Raw genomic sequence first — 21,322 nt, forward strand, 5'->3', positions numbered from 1 at the left:
TTGGTCAACAATTATAATTTTGCATCTGTTTTGTAACTATATTGTAATTCATTATCTGTTTATAATAATGAATTATAAACAGAGTGAAAAAAGTGTGTTTGTGTTAATAATGTGTATATGTACGGAAGATTATTACCACAGTCATTGTATACACGTTAAATATGTAGCTGAAGCTAGCAGCCTCTTAGTTTATCTTAGCATAAAGACTGGAAACAGGCAAAAAAAAACAACTGGCCTGACTCTGTCCTAAGGTAACAAAATCTGTCTCTGAGAAGGTAACACGTATTAACATGTTATAGATTTTTTTTGTTTAAACCACATAAAATGAATATGTAAAAATGTCAAACTGCGGTTTTATGAGGGTTTATGCAGCGGACTAATTCAGTCAGGCACAGTTTTGCTGTCACTGCAAGGTAGCCAGGCAGCCAATGAAGGCTCCAGGAAGTGACTGTGCTCCACCATGGAATCATACACATAATCCTTCATACAACTGCAATTTTCACACTTCAGTAAATGTTGATCAATTCCAAAAAAAAAAATTCTGCTTTTATCTTTTTATATTATTGTAAATTGAACATCTTTGAGTTTTGGCCTTTAGTTATAGTAGTTACTGGATGTAACTTCAGTTGTATGAGTAAGAGAACTGCAAGGAGAGGAAGAGGTAGTGAGACGACACCTTGATGCGGCCAGAGATTTGACCAGATGATCATAGCTCCTAAAGATGCAGCCCAGTGACAGCTGAGACATTTCATATACCAGACGTATATAATACAGATCTCCTGATGCACATTTAACCCATGTTAGACTCATTTATATGAGTCAGGTATAACTTTGTTGTAACTTTAGAGACTTGAGTCTGCATCATGCACTTGTATGAACGCGACCACTTGAAATTTTAATTCGCTCACTCAAAAATACTGGACGCCTATATCTACAGCCCTTCCTCTTTTTATTTTTCATATGGCATTGTAATCAGCTAAACAAACTGTACTGAAATACTACTTAAATACATCATATCAGTGACCCAGTGTCATTTATTGGGTTTTGCTTTATTACAATGACTCATCATCATACCTGAAATTGATATCCAATACTGGTTTGAGTCAAAAGGTTTCTATTCTGTCGCGAAACTAAAATAGAACTGAAGTACAGTGAAATTATGAAGAGGTTGTGGCTACTCCTCCTAAGCATATCAGTTCAGTTAGAAATCCAAGCACAAGCAGCCTTCCTATTACCCATCCACTCTGACCTCCATATCTCCCAGTGTGACCACAGAGTGATGGAAAAAAACAGGTTGGGCTCCTTTAATCAATTCTCCGCCCTGACACTTGCCCTGACAGACTGAATGACCGTAACGCCTCGCACATGTGTGAAGGTACATTTTGATGAGCCAATTCAACAGCTATTCAGAGATGTGATTAAATTCATTCATGCCACAGGCAGGTAAAGTGGATGGATTATTACTGATAGTTTCATTTCACTGCAGAGGGATGGTGTGGTTCATAAATGGCATGCAGGTTGGATTTTTGGCTACATAGACATTTCCGAGAGGCTAAACCTGCTCTGGAGAGTTTTTTACTCTAAATATTAGGTTGAACATGGGTGAAAAAGGCAAGGGGTACAAAGTTGTGGGTTTATTGGTTCTCCAAGAATAAGACTTTTGCTCTGTCTTTGAGAAACTAAAATTTCAATCTTATGATGTCTTATGAGGCTGGTGGCGATGGTGGAATACCTAGCTGAGGTGATCTGTGCCTCAGTGAAAGTGAACTGACGATAGTTTATCAGAGAGAGACAAACAGAGAGAACGAGAGAAGGAGCTTGCGATTGAGTGCTACCAGCAGAAGCATTGTCCCCTCGCTGAGTGACACACCATCTCTTCCTCCCTGGACACAGACCCTTCTTTGTTTGTTCCCTGGGGCCAAACAAGTTCAAACAGAGGGGAGCGGAGGGGGCGGGGGGTGGGATTGCAGAGCGGAGAGGAATCTTTGGATGGAGGGATGGAAGGGCAAAAGAAGGAGATGGCAGAGACAGAGACACAGACTGATGAAGAGAGACTCTTTTGCCTGACAGGATGCAGGCCTGTTTGGAAAGAAGGAGGAAAGGCAAAGGGGTGGAGGTAGTCTGTGTGTGTGTTGTTTGTGTGTGTGTGAAGGGGGAGTCCAAGAGCTGGGAGGGGTGTTCCATGTGAGAAAGAGAGAATTAAGGGGTATTTTCACAGCAGGCTTTGCACGCTTTCCCTGCATCTGTGGTTACGGGTAGCCCATGAAAAGAGTTTGTGTGTGTTTTTGCATGGAGGAGGAATTCATGCATGCATGCGCTCCCACATGCGTGTCCATGCACTTGTATATGCGTGTGACCGTCTGCTGTGTGTTTTTGTGTGTTTTTTATGTACTTACAAACTGGAGGAACACGTGTCCCAGTGCATGCTGAGGCTGGGGCTCGGGCTGCAGACTGGCCTCCACTGCAGACAACACCTCTTTGTGCAACTCCAGGATGTCCTCAATATTTGAAAACAGAATCTATGAACATGAGGGGGGGATACAAAGGAAGGAAGAGATAAAGAGGCAGGGTGGAAGGAAAAGAAGGAAAGGGCAAGGAAGTGACCAACAGATGGATGGAAATGTGAGGAAAGAAGGATAGTCCGTGAATGTATCTGAGCATCACAATATCAAAAAAATAACCATTTCAGATAGTGACCAAAAGGTTTTGTTTCTTTGCTGCACACAAAAAGGTATTCAAAAAGCAGCCATACCTTGACCTGTTCCGGTGAGAGACACTGTTGGTCATCTGCAGTTTGTCTGATTCTGTGCAAAAATGCCTGGAGAGGAAACAGAAACAAAGCAGGTTTAAGAATAAGCACTGTGATTTCTTGTTGATAAGGCAGGGGGGCTGAAGTGTTGACACCTATGAGAATAGAAGCATAGTGGAAGTCCAGGTTCCCTCTACTGATTATATTTTAACTACTAGCCTATGTATGCGCACTTAGCTTTGAGGAAACAGATACACAGAGTACATACAGATCCAGTCCGATGATATGCATGAGCATAAACACACAAGCCTTTCAGCAATAGACAGTCACATGTACACTCACATACATAACAGAAAATAGCATTTCATGGAGCTACGCAGACGTGTCACAGTTGTTTCTCTATCCCTTAGGTCCCACAGAACTTTCAACTATATGACAAGACATGTTTTTTTCACTATCTTGTGACGCTTAAAGCTCACTGTATGGATCTTGCGTAGTGGAAGCTAATGCACCTGAGCATTCAGCTGTAAGACAGCAAAAATAACTGCTTCATTGTTACAGCATACACACACCACTCCACCGATGACGGCCATAATAGGCTCATGTCAAGTTTAGCTTTGCTAGTGTGTGCTCTTGTGTCCACGTATATGTGTATGTATGCCTGTGCGTGTGTGTGTGTGTGTGTGTGTGTGTGTATGTGTGCGCACATGCCTGCCAATCAGAATCCTGACTTAGGCAAAAAAAGAATGGTGAAGAGAAGGGAAGTGAATCTGCAAAGAGTTTCTTTTATTCTCTCTTCCCCAATTCGGCGTCTATCAGCCTGTGTCTGACAGGCTTAACCTGCCTCAGTCTGACTGTCTGCCTCATCTCAAGACGCCAATACTGTCTTGAACAGAAAGGGATGGAGGAGATATGAATCCCCAAACCACCAAATAAAACCTCCTTCATCTGGCAGGCTCCTGCTGTTGTGTCTGCCTGCATTTCAGCGCCTCCAGTCTGAAAATTGATAGCGTGCCACGTGGATGAAGGGTGTTACAAAAGAGAAGAGTTCAATGATGAATGTACAATGATTCTGAAATTCAAGTATTATTGAAGGATACTGCTATTGCTCTTAACCTTTCAGCTGGTTTGGATCTGCCACTTAAAAGTTACAAGGATGAAACAAGCGAAAAAGTCTGTACACATACTGCCTGGACACTTGTGTAAAGATGTCAGTGGTTCTTGTGGTATCTATCTAGGTTTTTTTTTTTTTGTTTTATTTATTCAGGTTTTTAATATGATCTTTGTCATAGATTTTCTGCCTCAACTCCAATATAATGGAAGTAAATATAATTTCATTTTTTGGCTCACAACACTGAAAATGACATAAGTTCAACAGCTATGTTTCCATAAACAATGTCTCGGTGTGTCTGAGTAATCCATAGTTGGGGCTCATTACCGGTACTGTATACCTTTAAGGTATCAACCACGGTAACCAAGAAGTATCGGATATTCTCTCGTCAAAAGAATACCTGCATTCGATCCTTTGTGAATCTAGATCTAGAAAAAAATGAATATGTGCATACCTCTGCTCACAGCCAATCACAGCAAGCGTTCTTCTATTTAATGACTGCCCCACAAAGCTGGCCTGTGTCTGTGATGTGTGTGTGATGTGGTGAAGCTGAACATGGTGTATGTGATAGAGTTGGCATTTATTTTCTTTAATTATATTTTGGGTAGTTTTACCTTTATTGATAGGACAGCTAAGGTAGACAGGAACAGTGAGAGAAAGAGGGGATGACATAGAGCAAAGGGCTACAGGTCGGAATCAAATCCAAGCCGCTGCAGGTGAGCTAGAGGACGCCCCATGGAGTTTGCAGTTCAATGTGTTGAGATGTTACCAAATTGTTTGAAAGTATGATTATACTACATACTTGTGGCATCTCATGAAAATAAATGCATTAAATGCAAAAGGATTATTTCAGATTAAGTTCTCCATTGGTATAAGTGTCACATTAAGGATACTAGTACTGGTATTGTAATTTTATAAACCATGCCCAGTCCTGTCCAAAGTCCTCAGTGATGTTGGATATTGTATCAAAAACCAGCAATATCTATATCAATACAGTATCTGCTTTTTAGTACCAAGCAATATGTTCTTTGATACCCTAGTTTATTTACAAACATGTTTCAACTCTTTTTCACACAGCTCAGTGTATTAGTGATTGATACATGACATCTAAATTAAAGATAGGAAATTTTCCTAAATTAGATTAGGAAGTATCTGATCAAAGATTTGTGGATTTCTTGATGCTTTTTTGATGCTGTTTTTAATCAGTACTCAAAAAATATTAACATTCGACATCCAGTCAAAATGTACTTCACTGGAAAAGAAATAGTCCCTATGAAACCTATTGGCACTGTGTTAATAAGAGCAACCCTAAATGTTGAGTAGTTACCACTAGATACAAGTAAGAAAATATGTTTTTTTGTTTTTGCAATTTGGGTGAACCTACCCTTTCAAGAAAACCCTTGCATGCCCTATACACTCACACACAGCATCAGCCAACTGCATGTATTACTTACAGTAAGTCACTTGCCTATAATGAAAGACTGACACTTGTAATCACACATTTGCTCTAAAGATAGAAGTCAGCCAACCAAGCAGCAATCATATCATTTCCTCAGAGGCCGAACACTTTGGGAGGATTGTCTCCAGTTTTTTTCCCTCTTTACTGGCTTCTGCGTAGGTTGTACCAAAATAGAAAGCAAAGGTCCTTAGCATGGAGCTGCGACCTTGCTAATTAAGACCAGTATTAAAGGGAAGCAGTAGTTGTTGTGTTCTTGACTGGTTTTGGGAGGGAGCTGATTGTGCTCGAGGCGTACACTAATTAAATCTCCCATATGGCAACTTGTACCATGTCCACACTGGAAGAGTCACTCATGTGAGAGATTGCTCCCTGGCTGGCAAAGACGACAAGAAGAGGCAGGAAACGAGGCTTTTCCTCAGTTGGTCCCTGATTGTGGAAAGCGGGGTGACAGCGGGGCGGGTGCAGGACAGAGCAAAGAGTGCAAAGGATGAAAACAAAAAAGGGGAAAGGGACAATAGTGGAACAGAGGTAAAAACTAAAGTACCCAGACTTTGGAGTCCGTATTGACATCTACTATCCAGGCAGGATTCACTCTTTAAACAAAATGTGCCACACAGATGTGGTGACAGGGGGATCAGCAGGGAGGATGTACGGAAGGAACAACAAAGAGATCCTTTCAGTCTTTTTCTAGGTCTCGCCCCAACAAGGCCATTCTCACCCAGGGCTGTCTTCATTGTTCCATCACAAAGCACACAGGTTTATTTGAAAAGAAAATTGGAAGCTTTCTTTGTCCACCAACATAACTGAGACACTGGCTTCAGTAGAGCCACAGTAGACAACAGAACAGAGCATAAACTAGGCATGCACACCAAGCATGTCTGAGTTTACTCAAACCCAGGATTTCTTCAGTCTGGAATATTTTTTAAAGCGCGATCAGAATCCACAACAGGAAATGGCCCCAAAAGAAGGTATTATTGGTATAATTGGAAGGATGTTGACATCTGATGGACAACAATTCATTGTGCTTGGAAAGCCAAGCATCATAATTGGGCAAACTGCAGACTGGACTGATTTTCATATTTAGCTATTTCTTGAATTCTCAGTAATGACAGCCAGTGGAAGTAACTCCCTGCCAAGAGAACAGACAAGTCAGTCATACTTAGCAGAAGTTACAGAGCCTGGATTCAGATTTGTTTTGACTTCCTCCACAGCTATCTGTAACTTTGCAAGATGACAGGTTACCACCATTCGGGAGCCCCTTTTGCTGAAGGCAGAAATATTGAGCCGTTTTTCCACCTTGCCATTCTGTATAAGAGGTACAACATGACAAGGGAGAACAGAGTTGTCTCACCCCTAAGCCTTTAAGAGGCAGAGTGTGATGGTTTGACCACGTGTTGTGTGTGCAACCCTCCACTAGGAGATTTAAAAAGCAGCCTGGAGCAGTTAGCAGCTAACTCAAAGAAGAAGAACAGCAACCGAAAATGTCTGCCAACTGGGGAGACCATGAGGTCCAGGAGCTCCTTACCCTCAGAGCAGAGGACCAGATCTACCACCATATAACAGAGACGGCCATGTTATGCCACTGTTATTTAGAAAGCTGTACCAATGCATATGTATTATGTCACACTAGAAGCTGGCGCTGTTGTGTTACACATCATGCCTCTAATGCAGAATGCTGGCATGCTATCTAAAAATCACACACTGGGACTGCATCATGCTTGCGTTGTTTGGTTCTGTATAAAAAGGCAAAGGCGGCGTGATGATAGGTCTTCAAGGCTGTGTTGTGTGATCTCTGTGTAAAAGAGCTGCAAACAAGTTACATTTAATCTTATGTGACTATTGTTCATGTGTCCAGATCGGCTTTATAATTTGCCAGTGTGAACACAATGCAAAACAGAGTCAATATGTCCCACTCTGGTTTGGATAACACAAAAAGAAGCAGATGTGACTGCACCCTCAGATAACCCTCAGCACATTACAAGTCATGCATCATTTGCGCAGGGAGGACAATATTACCTCAGAGCATTGCATGCACATACATGCATACACACACACTTTCATTAAGATATGAGATGAATACTCAAAGAGTCGTCCTTTTCACGGTACGGAACTAAGCCAGTTGTTATTGGAATAAAATCAATCAGGATAAACAAACACAGTTGTCATGATGAACACTGCATCTCTACCCACTGGACACAGTTCATGATCTCATTACTTTTTAATCAACATGCTGAGAGGCAGCACGATGCGGACGACAGTCCTTGTTTACTTTCAAATCTGCATCTCAGGTGACCCGTCTGCCTCTTTTCTGACATCAGCACATCGTCATCAGTGAGCTGAGGGTGCATAATCATGTTAAGTGGTGGATCAGACATTGATGAATATTTACATGAATGATATATAACAATAGCTCTGTTTATGTTGGTTAAGATGGATAGATTAATCTTTCTGTTATTGTCTGAAATGTGATTCTGCCACAGGTCAGCTTTTGACCCACAGTGCCTTTGACTTTGATGGAGATAAACTAGGAGATGTTTTGAAAGTCCACTGCCTAAGGCAAACTGTGGTCCTTAAACTGTAAACACTGTGGGCTTTCCTGCATAGGTTGCCCTAAGCAGCTCACAGCAGACTGTGTGCATACGATGACTGGTTACTTTCTGACACCTAAAAATAGAGATAATATCAATCAATGTGTTAATAATAGTTGGTCAGATGGGACACAAATTCATTTTTGATACCCTTGGACTCATAATAATGAGTCAGAGTGGGTGTCTGCGCAAAGGGGGCTCAGCTGGTGCACGGAGCACAGCAGAGATATTGCACGCAATGGTCTCTTGCCGCAGGGGTGATGGGCTTTTAGGGGAAACTGCTCATGATGCAATCCCACAGGAGACTAGAGACACAACCATGGAGCTTCTTGGTAGACCACAAAGTAGCTGCCAAGTATGACACTAATGCAGAATTATGCCGCTAATATTTCAGTATCATTATCAGTAAAGCCAGGAAAGTCCAACTAAGAGGAAGTGGTCAAAAGCCACAATAAAAACATCAAATTCACATGTTCCAAAAGGCAAAATATATCAAAATGCTATAATTAACAAAGCAGGTTTTTGTAGCCATGAATAGTTTATACATTAGTCCTGTGGCTACTTTTTTCCCTGAAATATTAAACTTTAAACTTACATCATCATGGAGGGCATTAGAATCTTGAACATTTTGCTACATATTTCAGTCGTCATAATAACAGTTTCAGGGGACAGAATTATGTAGCTTTTGCATCTCACATATACTCGTTTTTTTTTTTTTATCAATTTCTCATAAAAGCAATGTACAGATAAGTCTTGTTTTAGCCCTAACTCTTGGTTCTTCCTTGGTGAGGAAGCAATACTGTATCTCGTTATGGTCATGCCAACAAAGCTACTTGAAATTTTTTCTATTGCTCAATAATTGTTCTAACTTATTTCCTCCTTACTCACCCTTAAAAGCCGGTACATGTCAAATCCATTCATAGCAGAAGTATCTGCAGGGGCCCACTATTTAACCCTGACAGCATTAAGCATTTATTAACAGAATGTTGCCTGTTCTTAAACTTTATTGGCTTGGTCTCCACTTATGTATGTACTTAAGTATGACAGACGGGTGAAACACTGTGTTAACTGTATGTGAATGGTCCAAAAGCTACAAAGGTTTTAACAAGTTAGAAACCAAGCAGATGAAGGTCCTGGCCCACAATATGCAGTTGGACATCTTCATTCCACAAAAAAAAGATATTAAAAAGACTGAGTGATTTAACTTGAACTGCAAAGTGCAATCTTACATGACCCCAAGCACCCAGAAACAAGCGTGTGTGCTTTGTATAGCATATTGGTTTATTGTAAGCATTTTCACAACCCCACAACCCTTCCTCTGCCCTCGTTTACAGACTTGTCCAAGGGTCTTTTCAAACTTCAGCCAACAAGAAGTTTTTCTTGACTCACCACTGTCTGGCCCAAGAATTCAGTAAGTTTCCTTAAGTGTGAATTAACCCCCTGTCAGATTCAGGTGCAGTTCAGAAAAGCACTCTCAGGTCCAAAACAAATGTGAAAGCAAAGTTCTAAGGCCGATTACTGCCGTCACTTTACCTCTGTGGTGTGAATGAATGCAACAAGCACAGCACAAAACACTCGTCTGGTCAAAGTGTGCACTGTTATGAGCCAACATCTGAAGTTGATGCTCAGTGCACATGGTGCATTATGATATGAAATGACTGATCCTGATGCGGAAAAAGCCCTGACAGCCAAAGTGCTGGTCTTACAAAAGTAGTACATTAGATGTAACATAAGACAGCGAACAGTTTTGTCATGGACGCATGTTGCACAATGCAGCCTCCCAAATTTTTGAAGAAACGCCAGGGTCTGTACTCAAGTGAACTGTGTTTGACACTTCCCTTACATCAGTCCACATAAAAGATGTTAAATGGGCCACTTGCTGAATGGGCAAGTGAGCAGACTCAAGGGAGGTTGGGGGATCACACCAAGCTGAGTCACTGTCCATTTTATTGCAACTACTTATGTGCAAGAAAAAGTGAAGACAACTTAAAAAACCCCAAACTGCAACAAAAGAAGTGCGCACGCAATGCCTCTGTCCGTGTGTTTGCGTGTGTCGCACTCAAACAGGAAGTGAAAACAGAGCAATCACACTGAACAAAGGCCAACACTTTTTTAGACACCCAAATCATTGACAAGAATTCAGTTTCTTTTCAAGTAGATACGCAGTGGTTCAACTCAGCGGGGAAGGAAGATAAACAGTCTGCAGAATGAAGCAGTGCCTCTCGACACAAAAGCAGCAGATGTTGTTTCTGAACAGGAAGTGTGGCTTTTGTACAAAGGAAGTATATGACATGTTTGACTGGCCACTAACTCAACTGTGTTCTAAGTAAAGTCTGACAGTGTTGTGCTGGCGTGCAACCAAACAAATTGTAACAAACAAATAAATCACACTGTGCTGTATACAAGATTTAAATTATGGACTTTAACCTTAACTTGTTAAACTGTTATAAGCCTATGTTTTCTTTGTATTAGGCCACCATTGACGGCGAAAAAGTGGAAAAACGTAAAACTCACTGCAATGGATTTTAAAGAAATGGATAGAAATGTAAACCCTCTGTCTTAATTATTTAATTGCCACCCATCATAATACTTGGCAGGCTGAAAACCCAACATCCACCATCACCTGCCACCCCAGACATTGCAATCACTGTTTAACACCAATAACTGGTCTTGTGTCATATGAGGCATTGGGCATCATCTCATATGACCAACAGCCAAGGGGTCAGACTTGGACTGGGGGGTTTGCTAAATGTTGAGGTTTATCAGAGCGAAGAGGGGCTAGACAGTAAGGTGTGAAGATACAGATGGACCATATGCTGGTGTAGGTTCAGTGTTCGCTCCACTGGGCAGTGAGTAAGAGGCCTGCTGCCTTCACGTCTGCCTTGTCTGCTTCTGAACAGAGCTTTCTACCTGCAGCTAAGCCAACTACGTAACATGACCCAACAACAGCTTCACATTTTTGACTCGAGGTCCTCACTTCGGTCTATAACCCTTTTGAATGGCTGGCATTCATGGAGTTCACAAAAATACAAATAAACACCACTGTAAAATCCATCAAGCTGTGAAACAAGCACAAGCATAATGTGCGTCTATACTTTTTTTGTGTCAAATCTTAACAATTAAAACATATTTCTTAACACAAGAAACTCTCCACGATCGTAACTACAATAGGGAAATAACTAGAGAGAAGTAAGACACAGTCATATCTGCGGGTCAAGTTGTGACACGAGAGTAAGTCAGGCGTATAGTCATAGGTTTAAAGCTGTTGGAGCTGCTGTCACACTGCTGGCAGGGGATGTTGCCACGAGGGTCACTCAGAGTCAGGTGCAGAGGATCCTTTTAATTTGTATGTTTACCTCCAGCAAAGGTTATCCTTATTAAACAGGGATTAATGGGAAGATGAATATCTGTGAGAATATGGTCACATGGCACCTTGACTGACTTTTGGGAAGCTGTGGTGGAAATGTTCTGGACTGCATTATACTATAAGGTGTTTTTAATACTTTATACAAAAAAACAAGTTTGAAAGTGCCAAACAAAACTAGTTACTGTATGAATAACAAGACAAACTTAAGAAATAATCAGGGTTCAGTAAAAAATTCTAGCATTTTAAGTCCACATCCTTAACCTTATTAAACAAACAGATTTGTTTTCTAGACCTAGAAACATTTGTCTATATATTGCACATTGACCTACTAGACAAAGAAGTCAATAATTGGAATTAGATGAAACATCAACCCTTTTACAAAGCCTGTTTAAGGCTTTGTAAAAGCTGCTGGGTATAAAAGAAGAGATCATGGAATGGGGGACAGAGTTGTGTTTCAGCAAACTGTGGAGGTAGAAAAAGAGACAAATTGATGTCTGTGTAGAAAGTGTGGGGAGGCAGAACAGAACGAGTGTGACATTTTGACAAAGTGTTATGTGTGACACCCATCTCCGGGAGATTTAAAAAGCAGCTAATATCAGTTAGCAGCTAACTCAAAAAAAGAAGAACAGCAACCTAAAATGGCCGCAAATTGGGGTAACAACAAGATTTAGGACCTCCTTACCCTCTGATCAGGAGACCGGTTCAACCACCATTTAAGAGGGAAGCTAAACAATTGTTACTGTCATATTATGCAGTTGTTAATGTTTAGAAAGTGCTGCCCAATGCTTATGTTATATGTCACACTAGAGGCTGACGCTGTTGTGTTTCATGTCATGCCGCTTTTGCTTCTGTGATGCTGGCATCTAAAATGACACAGTGGGGCGGCACTGTGCCATTATGCCTTTGTTTCTATATAAAAAGTAAAGGTGGCCAAATGACGGGTCTTCCTCATGACAGCACTGCAGGATCTCTGTGTAAAAAAGACTATTAACATAGCCTACCTGTGTGTGTCACTGCTGTTCACTTTATCAGTTCACTCATGTTCATGAAGTCACTTATGTCAAATGTTGCCATGACAATTTCTTTGATGGGACAAGTCATTTATAGAGTAGCCTCATAACTGCATTAGTCTGTGTGTTTGTTGGCCAATTAGATTTTACTATCCTAGGCACATCATTGCTTTAATTTTTAAATATCATTCTTGATTGTCTTCTTTGGGAGCAGACACTCCTCTCATTCTAGCAGCTTCTCCTCAATACGACTAAAGATGCTGTTAATGGGGACAAAACTTGGGCCATTTTTCGGATTGCCCATGGCTACATCAGCATTCAGCAACAATGCTGGGCCATCTCGCTCAATTCAGATATCTCACAAGAGACCCCGTATATCAAGCACAAGCTCTAACACTTGTCAGGGTTTTTCCAGCAGGCCCTGAGAGCCCCTTTTCAATTTGCTGCGGTTCCCACACCTACTGAAACAACCCTTAAACAGAATCACAGATCCACAGATTCAGGACTTTTCTATGCAAGTTCTCAGGTCACCAGCCTCAAACTCCCTACCCCTCCTTATCCAAGAGAAAACAACAACAAGCTAAAAACAATGCATCCATTAAGGGTCTCTCTTTTTGGGGAGAGGATTGGGGTGGCCAGCCACAAAGGGGGACAGGGCAGTTTTGGAGAGGGAATGGGGGCCATTTTGGGGTCGACATGGCATGAAATTGAATAAATAAATGAAGAAATCCCCTCTTTGTGGCCTGAGTGCAGCGGAACCAGAGAATGGCCCATGGCGTTGCCACAATGAGGGACCCCAGCAAACCTTAGCAGACTACTTTCTCTCTGAAGCTGTAATTCACATCTCTCTCAAACCCTCCAAAAACTCCCTCAGCTCCCCTTCAGTCGCCAACCAGTCCCTTGCTGTCTTCCAAGAGAAACCCTTTCTGGCAGAGCCAATCACCAAAACACAAAGTCTTCTTTGAGTTGTGTCCAGTTTTTTTTTTCTTCCACTCTCACTCACTTCCGCTTTGAAGGACTTTAAACTTCAGGGCTCTTTGAGTTGCTCACATGGGCGGAAACTAAACACTACAGGGGGATGAGACAGTGTCTCGACCACAGAGGACAGACAGTCAGCACTGGACCAGAGACTTTCTGTTTAAGATTGCCTACTCATCAAGCCCTCATTGGCTCTGTTGCTTTCATGAATGTATGATGCACATGATGAATATGCGAAATACAAATTTTCAGTAACACTTGCAGTGAAAAATCTCTCAGCCTGGATGTGGCTCAGCAAGCCCTTTCAGTCCATCAAAATTCTGCTTTCAAAGGGTGTCACTGCTGCAAACATTTAAATCTTCCAAGCATGTCCAGTTTTTATTGGACAAGTTGGCACGATGAATTTAAAACTGAGGAGAGGCATTTTAAACACCTCATTTATCTAGATGCTCCTGCTTTCACAGTGGCTGCACGTAAGTAATGTGTTATAAATATCCTTTGGATACCTCATTTTTTTCAGGTTGTTGGGCAGCTTCTGTCACACAATTATAGACTCACTCTTAATTCTGTCACTCATCACACATTTATAAGCACAAAAGACAGAGAAGCACACAAGACCCGATTCCTTCTCACATATTCCCCTTGTGATAACAGAAATGTGAATAGCTTGTGATGCAAATTAGTGTGCTGGAAGACATGTCTATATCTATACTGTCCCCATTTGAACACTGAGGACACGATTTAAAGGATCTATAGTGCATGGTTGCGCAAGTGCATTTAGGGTGTATTCAACTTCTTCTAGTTAAATGGTATGGTACATAATCAGGGCGCAAAGTAAGGCGCAAGTGGCAAAGGGGCTGTATTTAGTCCCCTAGGTGTATTATGGGCGTAACATGAACCAACATATCAGAGTGTCATCTTCCATTCTCTTTAAAAGCCAAGTGTGCCTGTACCTGGCATACCACTATTTACACGGCAATTCGGCAAATTGGAGAAGTAGGAAGAGTGATGTCACCGCAGCAAATATCGTGGGACATTTAAACAGCCAAACTAAGAACTGTCTTTATAGACTTGGCAAACGATACAGAACTAAATTTTTTGCTCCTGAAATAATCAGTTTATTTACGTTGTTCCTCGTGCGGAAATGTGCAAAGCATCTCTCTTAATGGAGAGTCAGACAGCAGCTCTGCTCTACTCTCTGCTATGTTTACATTTTAAAGAATGTAATTATTATTTTCTTTATTAATGATGTATTATTTCACCAACCCATAACCCATCCTTGTATCTCTATATATGTAAGACTGTCCATGTGTTGTGAACCTGCCTATGTAGGCCCATCTAAATAATGCACCCTTTCAATAACAGTAAAATACTGCACCATTAACTTCAGACCAGGTTTGTGTTGGTCAATGGTGCAATTGCTTTCTGCTGCCTTGAAATAGCAATATGCCAACAAGGCACCTGACCACACCTCATTTTAAGCCCTAAACGGCAATGGGCACACGGATGGGTGCAAGTACATTTGCTACTTACACAACGTGGGCGCTGGCTGTGAAAATGACAACTTCGTTGGTCTGAAACCTGCAACGATGCTGCTTTGTGCCAGGTGTTAGATAGTGCCCTTATTGTTGAAAAAAAAACAACATTGCCAGAACTGCACATCTGCTTCAAACTATAAATCTGTCAAAATGGTCTAACTTTGATGTTTCTTTATAGTGAAATCTTGTGCTGAAATGACATATTCTCTTCACAGGGAATGTTCAGCTTTAATCTTGGCTAAATAATATCCTAATTTCATCTGTACCAGTGCTTGACACTTAGCCTAGGTTTGTCTGTGGGTCCTTTTTCTAAGTGGCTTTCCTGTTGAGGGGTGACATGTGGTGATCAGGAGGTAACATCATGGACCAGATTGCAGAGGCCATCTGGACATTTGGATGCGAGTTTTTTGGTGCCGACAGACGTAGGGAATCACAGACTGGATCAGAGTGTGGTGAGTATGGTGTTGAGTGAGCCATCAGAGACATGTGAGGCTTGCGACAGATCAAAGACCAGCTACAGAAAAACATGTAACACAGCGGATCATTTAAGCTACAATCAGTTAGCAATTACTTTCATTTTTCCATAATACCTGTACACATGTGTTCTTCAGAACAAAAAAAACACGTGTTTGCTTTTATATGTGACATAACTAAACAAAACCAAACCAAAAATACCACACCTGGCATTCAGCTGCGCAGACATAAACAGTCATGTGCACAGACAGACAGAAAGTGGTGGTAAAGAACCAAATTAGTGTCCCATACCACACAATGATGGTCATTTGGTGAAGCAGGGGGGAAGATCAGAGAAAACACCCACTAGATCTGACTCAAACAGTATTTACCAACCCGACAGAGAACAGTAATTAATGGACACACAGACTGTAGTTAGTTAAAGCCCTCTCTGTCTGAAAAAGTCTTATTCTAGCTCTGAAAACAGGGATGCAACTGACCTACATTACATCTCAACTTCTTGTTTTGGCAGCCACTAAGGCGACTAACACACATTAGTTTCCACTTTTGAAAGTGAGGCTTCTAGGATCCTTTTGATTCATAAAATTCCGTCTCAATTCAGGAGACGATACAGCAGAGCGATAGCAGAGTGTGGAATTTACACTGTGAAACTAATTCACATGTAATCACATGATGAAACGAGATGTCCTGTCCTAGTAAAATCCCCATAAAAACAAGGGCTCCATTCACTCACAAGCTGTTTTTTCCTCTTACGTATCTTATCTGGAAAGGGTTGCGTAAATTCGCAGCTGGAGGCAAAAATCTCTGAAAATTTGGTATTGTAATTCATCATGACAATACATGATGCAATTTCCTAAAATGTTTCCTGTCAGCATGTGTGAACAAAATCATCACACTAACAGCTCAAGCATGTATGACTCAAGTCTTTAATCATGCCACGTTAGTTGGCAAAAATGTCACCATATTGAAAAAATGCCAAAATAAAAACCCTTCAGCAACCGGGCCCAAGAATCTGTCAGCAGCTGTCGTGAACAGTTAGTCAGCGTCTGCTTTAACTCGTGGGGTTAAATAACATCAACAGGCAGAGATTTCTACTAATTGCCTAAGTGAAATTGTTTATCTTCAAGTTAATTTTACAAAGTTACAATCATTACAAGAAAATTGCAGCATACTCCTTCCTCTTTTTCAGCTGTGTAAAGTTGTCTGTTCATTGTTGTGACAATTAGCAAGAAAAGTGAATCCAGCAGTGTTCCCCTGCATCTTCCCACCACCTTTACATCGTTCCACCACTCACTCCGGCTGTCACACGCTCTATTGGCAGTCTTACTCCGAACAGGAGTAGGCATCATTAGACACACTTTTCATTCAGCTTTGTCAAAACAAGTATACCAACAGTCTTTCGGGGGAAGTGAGAATGCTATATTGAGACTGACATTGAGAGTACACCTGAGCCTGTAGACCAAAAATAATGGACAAAAGAGACCAGAACGAACTGGAGAGGAAGCACCATTCATAGCGACATCTCCCACCCCTGCACATACCTCACATACCCCGTAAATACAGTTCTTAAGTCCATTTGCTTCACTCGGGATGACTGGACACCAATTTTATTTGGAGGAAAACATTTCAAATGAGATGGACTGGATCAGTCCTCATAGTGTTAACATTCATTAAACATTTGTGAAATTGCTTCCACACCAAGAGAGACAAAAGGCCTACTTAGGATTGCATTGGACAGTGTGTGATCGGACACTCCTTTTTTGTCCCATTGTGTCGTGTGAGCAGCTTCCTGGCTGGACAGCATACAGGCATTTACTGTGACCTGCCGTGATCGGGCAACACTTCAACAGTCCTGTAATCTAACCCAGGCTTTATCAAACATCTTTGCCACATCCACTACATTTGAGAAGCTTTGTGTGAAGTTGTTCTACGGTTGTTTTGTTGTTCAGCATTTTTCTACGGGGTAAATGACCTCTGACCCCAAAAGAAGCCACACATCTGGTTGTATTTGAGAAAGCAAACAAACATTGTAAGCCTGCTGCCACAGTACGTAAACCAAATCGGAAGCTCCCAAGGGAAAACTCCATGCCAAGTCATACTGCAGGTATCCATCCATCCTATTCATTCACCCTTCAAGAGTGTTCTCAAAAACATGCTGCACAGTTACCTCACCCAGTATCCACCCTGAGAAAGTACTTGTACCAACTTTGTCCGGGTCATGATCTCCAAGGGGACATTAGAGATCTCGTGTTGCTGTGCTTTCACAATTCAGGCCAGGTCACCCGCTGTATCAAATATCAGCCTGTGGACAAGCACTTCACAGCACTTTTCAGACACACAGTGGTAGTGCCCCTTATTTGGTGTTTGTTCCAGTCAGAAAAAAAATACCCTGTTGACCAAACAGTGCATCTGTAAAGTCCCTGCACACTGCATGGTCTGATATTTGACACAGTGTAACCTCATACAACACTAATGACTTCTGGTTCAAGATTATCTTACCTCCACACACCCCAGAGTCAACAGCGCCCAATCCTGAATAGATTCACATCATTAAATGCAAAACTGAGAACTTCTCAAAGAGCAACATTCAAATTAGATACCTTTTTTACCAAAAAGGATGGCAAAGTTTACATTTACAAGACATGGCTTTTCTCCTATGCTAATTCACAGCTGTAAGAATCTACAAACATCTCCTGTGGAGGGAAGAAGGGGAAGGGAGGGTGGTGTTTTTTTTTTGACATCATGCCTCCGGGTGTTACAGTGGTTTAGACTTGTTAACTTGAATTCTTAAAATTCCTACTGCAGTCTTATGCCTCAAAGAAATGGCTTATCAACACACATGACTTTAAAAAAGCACTGAGATTAAGTTGGAAACTGGCATTTACCCCATTTATGTAACACGCTACATTGTAATGAGTCTGGCACTGTAACTGTGGCAAAAGCCGCACTGCGAGGCACCAATTGTCCAGAGTGGGATGGAAGGGTGCACAGTGGCAAGTTAAACACTGGTTTATCATTGACCTCAGCTAAGAGTCATGCCATTGCCACGGGTCTTAGTGTGCAAATGGGCACTAGTTTTGGAAACAGACGGCCGACAAAATAAGTCAGACAAGTTGTTTTGAACTCTCACCAAAAATCAAAAGCTTGTAGATAACATCTAATATGATTAATCGCATAGGAGGACACAGTATTTTTACATCAAAATGTTTAGTCCTCTCTCTTTTGCTTCTGTCCCAACATAATACCCCCCTCAGCACTTAAAGGTTTAATTAATATGGGACTTACAAGATATACTTGTTGACGCTCTGTATCTCATCTCTTTCTAAGGAGCAGAGTTTAAAGTCCAGTAATAATAAAAACCCTCACAAAACCCAAGCACTCGGCTACAGTAACTGTTCTACCTGCTGTTCGGACTCCACGGGCTGTTTTTCCCCTTCACTCTTGTTATATATGTGATGTGTGCCTGTGTTTGTATGACTTCAGTGGAGCTGAGGTTGCAGTGAACTGAAACCACTTGCACTGTGGCCAAGATGAGAGTTAGAATCTGAAGCTATTTATACCCCCCCCAGCCCAGAGAAACTCAATGCTGGTCTTTCCCACCAAGTGGGGAGGGCTGGAGAGATGGAGAGGAGAAAAAAGAATAAGAAAGGAAAGAGGCAGACACAGGCTCGAGTTTGGAGAGGAAGCTCAAGGCGGGTTTCCTGCATGTGAGTCTTCCTGGGCACCAGTCGGATAATGTGTTTGTATGCATGTACACGCGTCATCCTGTTTGCTTTGCGAGCCCTGTCAACACTAACTACAGGTGGATTTATAGAGAAGTCAACAACAGCAAAAATAGAGAAAGAGGTGGCAAGAACTGCAGCTACAAAATGAATGTGCAAAACACAATATCATTTATCCATGTAAACACAAAACAATATTAGATGTGTAATTTCAATTGTGTGTGGTCCAAAGCAAGGGTCACAGAGGGCAAGAAACACAGATGTTTCCTATTATCCCACAGCACTGACGAGACCTTCCCGGTCACCCTGCTTTCAGTCTCACACTTCTCAAAATCAAGAAGGAAGGTCAAAAGCTGACTAACTTAATGGCCACACGATTCCACTGTTTTCTTAACTGGACAGGATTCACTAGAACCCAGGTCAGTGTGGTCAAAACAAAAAAAGACAGCAGCTTTCAAAATGACAAACCCCCATTTTTATGGTTTGGAAGGAAAATCCCTTACGTCTACCGGGAATGACGCCACTGACCGTATTCCTGTCATAGATAGCCTACTTTTGGTGGATCATGACAGGGAAAATCCAGTTGCCTGGATTAAATCAACAAAGCACTGCCTTGAAGAAAATCCCCATTTATCTATGGCACTAAGAAATGATCAGCTCAGACACAAACAAGGGAATTGGTTGCAACAAAACCTTGAAAAGAGCAGTTATATCACCACAAACTTGGAGCTGAGAGGGAATCCGCATGTTTGAATGAGACTGCTTCCACTCTACCTCAGAGCATCAATAGATTTGGAGATTCGTAATGATAATACTGAGCAAAATTAATCCTCTAATCCCTCTTTTCACACCCCCAACCCCCCTCTCACCTCTTCTCCTCCCACCATCCCTACATGCTTCCCTCCAGCACATTGGATGAGCTCACTGGCACTGATATAATTGCCAGGGGATGAGTGACACGCAGAATGGCTGAGATGCCAAAGCCAGATAACCATCTCTTTTGTGTGTCATTTGCAATCATTGCGATTGAAAAGTGATTCTGTACGGGGGCTAAAGATCCAGGAGGTTGTGGAAGAGCACAAAGGGAGGTGGAAAATAAATCAGTGATAAGGCAGGCAACGGAGAGTGATGTGGGCGGTCAACAACGAGCTGCCATTCAACCTGCTACTGTTCAATTTCTACCCTGGACGTGGGGGAAAAACCCCAATGAGACTGAGGAAAACAAAACTGCCAGGTGCCCACAGATAAGAAAGCAGCTGAGGGGGTCTACAGAAGAAGAAAAAAAATCTATGTACTAAAACACATGGCAGTGGTCATGCATTTTGGATTTAAAAAGTGAAACACAGACACGTCCAGATATCTCCAGTGTGACAGCAGAAAATGTTTCAGTGATCTTAACATCAACAGTATGTCACGCTGTGGTATCAGATCCGCCGCAGAATCAAATCTTGAAAGTCTGCACTGATGTTCAACATACAGGACAGCAGCATCAGGAGACTAGAAAGCATTGCAACCTCAAACCATATCTTTTTCAGTCATGGGTGCAGTTCACTTTTCTTGACTAGGGAAAACACCTCACTCAGTCTAGCTCTTACTCTTTACTTTTTCGTTCCCCATCTATGTGTATAACTCACACATGATGCATAAGTGATAGATGTATAATCATAACTAGATACTGGACCCCAAGATGGCGCTTATTCAGTCCAACGGAATTTCTTGCATGGCACATATGCCAATATAAAAGTTTCTAGCTTCCAGGTTTACTTGGCCAGTATGCAGCCTACTGAATATGCGCAGCAGTGTTTCTCCTGCTGGCTCCACCTAGGAGTTCCTGCTTGGCCCATAGACTTTACATTGTGATGATGTCATGGATTTTTAAATCCGTTGTCTCAGCTCAAGGAAAGTTTAACAAATATACAAAATTCAGAATGGAAAGAGTCACAATTGACCTTGTTTGCAATTCCAGGTGTCCTATCAACAGTTTTACAGACGTCTCTTTTATAACGGCAGTCTATGGGGAAAATGCTTTTTGGGCCACAGGGGATTTTTCACTGCAATACCATGAGTGACCACTGGGAAAATTTAGAAGCAAGGCTGAGTGGTGTTCCTGGGAGCCTGGCTTAAGGATACCAAACATTCTCTGCAAATTATCAAAGGGCATTTTGAGAAATGGAGGAGTTTTCTAAATGAACCAAAGGAGGCAGGCTGAGAGAAAGTAGACACTCAAGTATGTGAAAACAGGTCTTGGAAACACAAATAACTGCTTAGAGAACAATCTGATTCGATAACCACTCTCACTTTTCATTCCACATCACTGCTTTAGCCT

At 41.7% G+C, this 21,322-nt stretch overlaps 1 protein-coding gene across 2 annotated transcripts in view; it reads right to left on the reverse strand.

Annotated features, from left to right (window-relative positions):
- prex1 (phosphatidylinositol-3,4,5-trisphosphate-dependent Rac exchange factor 1) overlaps positions 1–21,322 on the reverse strand; it is a 95,328-nt gene that overhangs the window by 70,778 nt on the left and 3,228 nt on the right. For both annotated transcript variants that reach the window (XM_033629024.2, XM_033629025.2), the window contains exons 2-3: positions 2,753–2,818; positions 2,397–2,519 (exon numbers count right to left, since the gene is read on the reverse strand). In XM_033629024.2, coding sequence (XP_033484915.1) covers positions 2,397–2,519; positions 2,753–2,818 — 189 coding nt within the window. The remainder of the gene's footprint in view (positions 1–2,396; positions 2,520–2,752; positions 2,819–21,322) is intronic.

The sequence above is a fragment of the Epinephelus lanceolatus genome, chromosome 8, assembly GCF_041903045.1.
Source record: "Epinephelus lanceolatus isolate andai-2023 chromosome 8, ASM4190304v1, whole genome shotgun sequence".
In the NCBI taxonomy this organism is placed as follows: Eukaryota; Metazoa; Chordata; class Actinopteri; order Perciformes; family Serranidae; genus Epinephelus; species Epinephelus lanceolatus.